This window comes from Phalaenopsis equestris, unplaced genomic scaffold (genome assembly GCF_001263595.1).
Source record: "Phalaenopsis equestris unplaced genomic scaffold, ASM126359v1 Scaffold001036, whole genome shotgun sequence".
Lineage (NCBI taxonomy): Eukaryota > Viridiplantae > Streptophyta > Magnoliopsida > Asparagales > Orchidaceae > Phalaenopsis > Phalaenopsis equestris.
The window spans coordinates 61881-71840 of NW_018165475.1; the positions used below are offsets into that span (position 1 = coordinate 61881).

The window sequence follows — 9960 nt, forward strand, 5'->3', positions numbered from 1 at the left end:
ATTAATCAAGTGATTTTACTGAATCTTAAGGGTTCAGTAGTAGGTGTCTGAGAAATTTTTTGTGCTTCATCAGATTGAGCATCTTTCATTGTTTCATTTTTCTTATCACCAAAACATTTTATCTCAAAATATTTGAAAAAGTCTTCATAAATAACTAATGGATAATCCTAAATTATGTTCTTGTACATCTCTATTTCATTAAAAGTCACATTCTTTTTACTAAGGATTTTTTTATTCTGATAATCCTTGAATTTATGCTCAAATTCATTTGAGCCATACCCAATAAAAGTCACTTGATACATCTGAATTAAGCATACTTCAATATGAACGTATGATAAACAACCAAATATTTTCAGATGAGATAGATTTACCTCTTTGTGACTTTAGGTTCTTCAAATAAGCCCTCATTCAAAGATACTGATAGACAACAATTGATCAGATAAATTGAATTATCCATTTCTTTGACCCAGAGCTGTTTTGACAAGCTTGCATGTAACCTCATAATCCAAGAACGCTTTGTAATGGTTTTATTCATTAGCTTAGTCACACTGTTTTGTTGTGGTGTCCTTCAAACAGTGAACTCACGTTTGATTCACTCTAAAGCACAATAACTCATGAATCTTTGATCACAATATTCACCATCATTATTAGATTTGAGAAACTTCTCAAGCATGTCTCATTCTCAACTATGATCTTCCACTTCTTAACACCTAATACATCGAATTTATGTTTTGAGAAGTAACTCATGGATGATCCTGAGTTATGTTCTTGTTTGTGTACCTCTGCATTTCATTGAAAATCAAACCCCTGCTTCAAATCAATATTTTATTCTTATTATCACAAAATTTATACCCAAATTTGTCTAAGTCATATCCAATAAAAATGCACTTCACAAATCTCAAATCAAACTTCTAGATCATACATCAACATGAACATATGATTAACAATAAAATATTTTCATGTGAGATATATCTACATTTTTGTCACTCCAGACTTCCTCAGGTGAACATTCATTCAATGGTAATGACAGACCACAGGATTAATCAGATAAATTGCAGTTAACCACTACTTCCCAGAATTGTTTAGACAAGTCTGCATTCAACATCATACTCGTGACACGCTTTATAATGGTTTTATTCATGCACACAGTCACACCTTTTTGTTGTGATGTCCTTAGAACAGTAAACTCATATCTGATTCATTTTAAAGCACTAACTCATGATCTTTTTATCACCATAGTCATCATCATTATCTAATTTGAGGCACTTCAACCTCAAGTGTCTCATTCTCAACCATGATCACCCACTCCTTAACGCCTCAAATTCGTCAAATTTATATTTTAAAATAAATATCATGCCTTTTTGATGTGATCATCAATGAAAGTGACAAAGTATTTCAGCCGCCAATAGACTTAGCTGGAGTATGACCTCATATAGTCGTATATCTAACTCCAGCTTTTTATACTTCACCTTTGACCACTTTTAGAAAAAGCAATTTTATTTTACTAGGCATAAATATAATCTTCACAAAAATCCAACTCTATAGACTTTAGGCCATAAGGCTTATTATTTAAAATAAAAGACTTCATACATTTCTTACTCATATGGCCAAGTCTACAGTGCCAAAGACCTGCATCATTTTTTTTGTTCCAGCTAAACTATTGGATTCAGACATTTCATTGATCAGGAAAAGAGTGTCTTCAAAGTTATCACGAGCCATCACTCCTCTGATCACCTTCCCCAAATCAACTTTTAAAGTAATCACATACCCTAACATTGTAAGCTAACTCACATAATCAAATTTATTTTCAAACATGGAATGTGTATAATTTCATTAATTTCCAGACTGACCTATTTGTCAATCTGTCATCAATATCATCATTTCCTATAATATTGCAGGCTTTATTATCCCCCAAACAACTTCTCTAGATCACTTTGAGTGTATTTTCTGAAAATCTCTTTGTTGGGACATGCATGAAAAGAGACATGAATCTACCATCCAAGATTTGATATTATCTAGGGAGATGACAAGAGAGTCACCTTGGATTTCATTTGTGAAGAAATTTGTAGAGAGCTTCATATCTGGATCTCTACCACCATTTTTTGGAGCTTTGCAATCCCTCTTGGAGTGACATTTCTTACAGTGAATCCAGCATTCACTTTTGCATTTTTCTCTCCCTGACCTAAACTTTCCTCTACTGGACTTCAATTTTTATCTATCTGTGTTTATATACAGATTTATTCCTTTGTATTCAACATTCAAAGCAGACTTTGAAGTTTCAACGTCACCTTATTGGGAACTTCTTCATTCAGTACTAAACCCACAATATCATCAAAATTTAACTTCATATTACCTGAAGGGTTAGTAATCGCAGTGACTAGTCCATCCCAACTGTCAGGCAATGAAGATAACAGTGTTGTGACCTCATCATCCACTATCTTCATCAAAAAAACTTTATTTGAAGTCGAGTGTTTTTCATACACCCTTGTTAATGTAGCCATGAGATCTATCATAGTTTTCTCATTCACGATGATGAAAGCAACAGATGAGGAAAGTAAAAGTCAGATCAAACCTAGGGTTATTTGATCAAACGCTTCCCACTTTTCAAGTCATTGATTTAGACTTTTGGTGATCCTTCCAGTAACAAATAAAGTCTCTTTTAATACAATAAGCCTTCAATTATATTTTCCAGAAAAAAAGTTATGACCATTTAACTTCTCCACCTTGTACCTCACTTTGTCAGCCATTGATCCCATTTGAACCCAAGATCTTCAAAAAACCTAATCTGATACCACTTATGAGGAAGCCGCGGAAACTTATTGGAGAAATCTGAAATAAAACTTAGAACAGAGAACATAAAAAATGCGGAGAACACCAAGATTTAACATGAAAAAAATCTGAGAACGGAAAAAAATCACGAAGCCACACCAAATCAAGAAATTCACTATAAAAAAATGAGGAGAATGTACATATTAAACCACACTCAAACCTCTACAAACTTGGAACTCACAAACATTCGTTATATCTCTCACAAGAGAATTCAAGAAATCCAACTTCAACGCGCGCACAAATCCCACAACGAAGACGATGAACGGGAGAAATCCATGAAGCCACACCAAACCAACAAAATCACTATAAAGAAATGAAAAAGATGTATAGATTACACCACTCAAACTTCTTTACACACTTAGAACTCACCATCACTCCTTTATATCTCCTTTCACAAAAGAGCTCATGAAATTCAACTTCCACGCGAGCACAAATTCTGCAGCGGAGACGATCCTTTAAAGGACAAATTGCACATTTCAGTTACAAATACCTAGGCGCCATCCCCCAACGTCGATTTTCCATGTGCTCTGTTTTTTACACTGGAAATGAGCATATATGAGCGCGGTCGCGCCCCTCCTGACCACCACTTCACACTTGATTTTAGAGGAAGTTCTTCTGGGCGCTTAGGCTCCACACCAGACGTGAGATTGTGAAGCGCTCAGTTATGCAGAACTCTGTTGGGCGCTGGGACACCCAACTAGGCAATAGGGGTGATGGGTCGCCCAGCCAGGCGTTGGGGCAATTTTTCCATGACATAATTATCATCCACACATTACATACAAGAAGTTATGCATTTGGAATTCTTCCAAATCAAGTTAATTTTACATACATTGAAATTGAACTAGAGAATGAATTCCAATAAAATGAAATTTTACATTGCATTAGTTTTTCATCGGAACAAATGCCTAAATTTTCAAAACTACCGCAAAAGGAAAAGCAGTGCACTCCTTTTGCTGCAAAACAAAAAACCCTTTTGTATTTAACCTTCACAATATATTTCTAAGTTTCATCATTCACAATATATTCCATAAATTTCATTATTATTGTTTGTTTATCTAGTGATGAAATGATGAGTGATGTGAGGAAAGAGGCTTTCGCTTGTACTCTATCTTCACTTAAATTCAAGTTGCACTGCAGTATTTTCGTTTTATAACCCATTAAAAAATAAAACAATAAAACTACCCATAAAATAATTCATAATTACCATGGTTATATAGCTTCTACACCATAAAATTTCACACAGCAGTACTTCTGATAAATATACCGAAACAAAAAGGAAGCTTAACGAAGTTAAATAATATGTTCTACTAGAAGTTGTGAGCTTACTGGTCGCTATTGTTATCTTCACCATCTTCTGCCTTATAACTGAACGAAGGCAAAGAAGCAATAGTATCAATAGAAAGACCTCTACTCTGAGTGCCAACTACCTCACCCAACGCAACCAACTCCTGCAATAATATACAGAAGCCTGATATTATCAAAATATATAGAAATTTGAATGTTGAATAATGTAAAGGAACTCATCTCACCTCATAAGACAGTTCATCAGGATCGAACTCTTGCCATGCATCCTAGAAAGGGAAAAAATAAGTTAAAATATCTTAAATTTTGAGGTTGTTTGGAGTCACTTTTGTTTTTGTTTTATTTTATTATTTTTATTTATTGGATATAATTAAAACATATTTGGTTATGATAGTTATTTTTAAAAATACTCAAAACACGTATAAGTGTGAAAAAAAAAAAAGCAAAAAACAAGTGTTGTCCAAAAGAAAGTTAATAACAAGTTTAGGAGGATAAATTCACTAATATGTATTTCTACAAGGGAAATTCTGAAAAGCAGATGGATCCAGTGTGTGAATTTGTCTTTCTTTCCCAAAATTAAAATTCAAGTGTCAAGTTATAACGTCCAGATTTCCATTAAAAAAAAATAAACCCTAATCAACAAACATCGAAATACACAAACAAGAGAAAAGGAAATAAATAACTATAACTCAAATAACTCTTTCTGATGCCTACAAGGCTGGTGGCTGCAAATCCTTCACAAAGTTTCTAAAAACTATTGTGGGTCCCTCCTCCCGCATGAAGGCAACCGCCTTCATTCAGTTTTGGAAAAACATTTTCGGTTTTACTCTATGCTAGTGAAATAAAAAATTAAAAAAAAAAAAAATCAGCCTGGCAATAGCATGAAAGGAATCTGGAGGAAGAAGAAAAAAAATTGTGTTTGTCGTCAATGAGTTCTTTCTTCTACCGTGGGATTTGGCATCTCATTGGTGATGAACAGGGCACTAATTATTGTGGTTTGAATCTTGTCTTTGTTGAATTCGGTGAGATTACCAAACTCTTGTGTTTGATAAAGTTGATGTATACCACATACTCGGTGGTGGTTGATTATTGATTTCTGTTGTAATGTTCTAAAGAACTCTATGTACCGATTAAGTTGATTAGTGGAGGTGTTTAAGTGACCTTCTGGTACATGATTTTTACACTATTTGAGGGGCTTTCCACGCTATAAAATTGGTGTTGTTTATTCTCATTATTTCATTTAATCAAATTTGTTGGGTGTATACTCGTGTTGCAGTGTGTTATTGACTACCTGAATAGCCATATCCCATTTCACCCTAAATCCACCCTAATCTGATTTAGTTCTACAAAAGCATCGAAACATTGATACAAATAATTTTTGAAAAGCTGAATAAAATACATTTAAGGATATGTAATTTTCTTTTATCTTGCGCATATTATAATAAATAAAGTAACAAAGCTTGTGTCAAATATGCACTAAAATTGTGAGAGAATTAACACTACATCAACCATAACGCTTATGGAATATTAAACAAAAAATATATATTGGAAGTGAAACATCAAATGAGAAATAAAGTAAGCTTTGTGTGGTAGAATTGTGATGTGTTGTGATACTCAATAAAAGCCCCTTGAAGCTTCCTAAGTCCAAAGAAAGTCTCTGTACTAACCCAATCATGTTCACGCTCAAATTAAGCTCACAGCTAACTATCCTAAAAGCCTACAACAAATATCAAAGAAAACATCTCTAACAAAAAAGAGTACACCCTTTCTTGTTATTCGACTAAATTTTAGATGTTATTAGGTAAAAATTTAAATATTTTATACCAAATAATTATTTAAAGAAATTAGAAATTAATCTAAATTTGTTGATAACATGATATTATATATATATGTATTATATTTCATATGTAATCAAATAACCCTGCAATAGCTAGATGTAGGAAATAATTTATAGAATAAGAAGGGTATATATATCAAATTATTTTTTAAATCTTTAAATTGAAAGAGAGGATCATTTTATAACTAGATTTTATGAAGCATAACTTTCTTGTATTAATTTATAATATGCCTACCAAGATTTAATAAATTACAGCTCATTTTCAATTGAGAATAATGTTGTATGCAGCTACACATACTATACCGTACATAAAAAATGTAGTACCAATTCCATGGGGCGCGTAAGGCACTCACACAAAATATAGTGGTACTCGCCTAGAATCCATTAGAACTCCCTCAATATCTACTAAAACTTGCCCAAAGTCCAACATAACCAACTAGGATCTAGGAAGACTCGTCTAGGGCAAGACCCTCACTCAAAGCCTAAAAGCATTTGTCCATATAAGAAGATATCGCTAACTTAGTTGGATCCGCCCTCTTTTTGTGGGCGCATGCCCAAAACATCAGGGAAAATATGTTCAGACTGAATCAGACATCCTTCTTTATTAGTCGACAACCCCAAATGTCAAGCAATTAGGAGTTTGTAAAACTCTCATCTTTTGAGGATCATCTGTTTATATATTGAATCTTGGTCATAAGCTTATCGCATCAAGATCTGAAATGTATGTATTAATTTATTTTAAAAATTGTTCATAACAAGGGTAACAAATCTTAATTGCATCTGTATCAAAAAATTTTATTTCCTTTTTATGTAGCTTGCAGTGAATAAGTGATAATTAGGTTTAAATACTTAGCTGTATATTTTTGTTTGAGCTCTAATTGTTAATTCAAACCTTAAAATGAAGGAAGCTGAAGTCAAAACTTAAAAATTTTAATTGTTAATTCAATGCTATATATCTCATTGTTATATAGCGGTTTTGCTGAGCTGCAGAGATCATCTGAACTATCTTTTGAAAAATGAAGCTAAAGTCTGGACTTAGTCTGTGTAAGTGGCTCATTGTCATTACTATTGTCAAGTTTTGTCAGTTTATATTCAGAAGAATGGAAAGATCTTTCTTATTTTGAAAGTCATAAAAATCTTGAAAATCTGATATTCATCATCTCAGTTGGCTTCCTACATCATCTCAGCTATTCTGGTTAAATATTTTGTTATTTCATAGCAGATTAAGATATTGCTAGACTATTTGTTTATTTCATACCGTATGGGCTCCAACTAAAACTTTAAATGTTCTAACGAATAGCTTAGGAAAGCGATGTGGTTTAAGGCTAAACTTGCACTCAAATTGTTCATATTTTGAAAAACAATCAATCGAATCTCCTTATCTAGAGAGCAAGATTGTAAGTCCCACCTAGTAACAAAAGTAAAATTTATCACCTAAAAAAACTTGAAAGCAAATTCTATCCACCATCCATAACAATTTGTCAGGAATGACAAACATCTAATTGATTTCAGCTCACAAAAGGTAAATGTCATATCTATATATCATTATATTCACACTCAAAGTAATTTTATGTTAGTATGAAAGTGGCACAAGTCCTCTGTCCGTATGGTTCTGCCAAAAGGCTCCACAAAAGTAGTTATGACCAGAGCAATCTGACCGAGTGGTTACAGTCAAATGACACCATTATCTTACGGTCATAGCCACAGCTCGTATGTTAACCAATAGCTTTTTTACTTTTTGAGTTGTGAATTGTACGACTATAATTGATTGATACAAAATTTTATGTAAGCTAAAATCGATATAAATTTATCCCCTTAAACAAAAATTCACCCAAAATCTACAAGAATCCCTTGGATGACGCAAGTCATAGTTGTTGATAATGACTCTTCGGTTATGTTGAGTCGACTAACTCTTCTAACTAAGTAAATCAGAAACCACGACGACCTAAAACGACGGGACCATAGGACCTTGATCGGGTTCTTCATGATTTCCCCCACTATCTGCTTTAACTTTTGACTGATAAAATTTTCAATTTAAAATGTGTGATTGTTTCTGCTATATGTTGATTATTCAATGTTACATGACTAGTCTTAGTCGAAAATGTTCTCCTGGTTATCAAGATGAGTAATTAAAAATAGGGGTTTGCGCCTATGAGAAACTTTAAACCCCAAATCAAAAAATCCTCACAAAATGTGGGCGGAATCTTTGAGTAGTGTCCTATCTACAATCCAATATGCCTTCTAAATATTTGACTCTCAAAACTCTCTTAACAAACAACACAAACAAAAGTGAGGCCATAGCTTCAAAATTTTTAGATCCCGCATTTGTACTTTTGAAATAGAATATAGATGTAGTAGGAAAGTTGTTAATCAGCTTAATGAACAAGAAATTATCTAAACTACAAACGCTTTTATGAAAAATTTATCAGTTCAATATGATTATAATGAGATGGAAAATCAACAGTTAATTAGGAAGAATACTCTTTATAGCTTAAAATTCAAAGCTACAAAAAAGTTCAACCAGCATATACATTCAATATTCTAATTATTGCTGAATTAAATTGCCACGGGCAAATGCCCCAGACAATAAATCTTAAAAATAATTTAAAATTTTTCGTTGCATTTCAAATTTCATTATGTTCAAAAAAATAATAAATCCTTCACCATCTGAAGCATGAATTCGTTTTCTGTTTAGACAAGTAAAATCAAATCAACTTCTAGCTTCCCTTATCAACTTGAAAATAACAAAAAATAAAAATAAAAAAATTCAACAATCCATGTTTGGCAGTAATTTTCAGGAACAAGCATCATAAGAAAATAATAATGATAATAACTCATTACTAACTTGGTGATGATTGCCACGATCTCCATGTTCTACAATGCCCCCTAAAAATAAAACGGAACAAAATAATAATAATAACAAAAAAAGAGCTTAATTCAGTATCTAAACGAACATTATTTTTAGCTAGCACTGAAACGGGGCATGTATAAACAAGGAAATCTCACAATCATTCAATCCAGCGAGGGCCATCAACCGAACTGCAATTCCCCTCTCCTCAACATCCTGGACAGCCCTAGCATAAACCTCATCGTTTTCAAAATCGGCTGAGTTGATATCGCTCCCATTAGCATTAAAAACATCCTCCCCATAATCACTCCCCTCCAAACTGCCTTCTTCATCATCAATCAGCTCATGATCCACATCCAGTTTTTCCTCCTCATAGCGCCCACCATCCGAACTGACATAATCACTGCCGTCAATACCGTCCATCCTCAGTAGCATAAAAGCCCTTTCCTGAAACAATTCCGCAACAGCCCAAAAAACTCAATAACTACTGCTGCCAGATCCCGACAACACGGCATCTCAATATGTTCAGAGCTCCTTACCTGTTCTTGAAGAGCGCGAGCCAGAGCAAGGTCAGCGTCAAGCTGACTGAGGCTAGTAAAAGGCGTTCTACTTGGCGTGCGGGGCACCATCTCGGGTGCAGTTCCGCCGTCCGCCTCACCAGCGGAGTTGAAACTCGAATTAGGGTTAGGGTTTTCGCTGAAATCCTTATCTCCGGCGCCGCTGTTCTCCTTGATGTTCTCCATGTAGAGGAACAGAGAGAAGTGCGAGCGAGATAGTGGGTGGGGAGAGACGAGCGAAAACAATGGAGTTTAAATTTGGATTACTGGAAAACGGCGGATGGAAGACAGAGATTTCGTCTCTGGAATTCTAGCAAGAATCTGAGGTTGGTTTCCTCTCTCAGAATAGAAGTTCCTTCCACCTCACGCAAGGAAGATTAAAATTTCACAAAAAAATTTAGTTAAAAATCATTTACTTTAATTTAAAACAAAATAATTTAAAAAATCAATTATAAAAGTAATTAGTTTAATTTGGATTTAAAATTTTACAAAAAAATTTAGTTAAAAATCATTTACTTTAATTTAAAACAAAATAATTTAAAAAATCAATTATAAAAGTAATTAGTTTAATTTGGATTTAAAATTTC

General features: G+C 33.6%; 1 protein-coding gene across 3 annotated transcripts in view; it reads right to left on the reverse strand.

Annotated features, from left to right (window-relative positions):
• LOC110032836 (E3 ubiquitin ligase BIG BROTHER-related-like) overlaps positions 1-9746 on the reverse strand; it is a 47126-nt gene extending 37380 nt beyond the window's left edge. For all 3 annotated transcript variants that reach the window (XR_002294880.1, XR_002294881.1, XM_020736601.1), the window contains exons 1-5: positions 9356-9746; positions 8975-9263; positions 8814-8854; positions 4359-4400; positions 4156-4277 (exon numbers count right to left, since the gene is read on the reverse strand). Coding sequence is in view for 1 of the 3 variants with exons in the window: in XM_020736601.1 (XP_020592260.1) it covers positions 4156-4277; positions 4359-4400; positions 8814-8854; positions 8975-9263; positions 9356-9559 (698 nt within the window). In the remaining 2 variants the exon portion in view is untranslated. The remainder of the gene's footprint in view (positions 1-4155; positions 4278-4358; positions 4401-8813; positions 8855-8974; positions 9264-9355) is intronic.
• Positions 9747-9960: the final 214 nt, after the last annotated feature.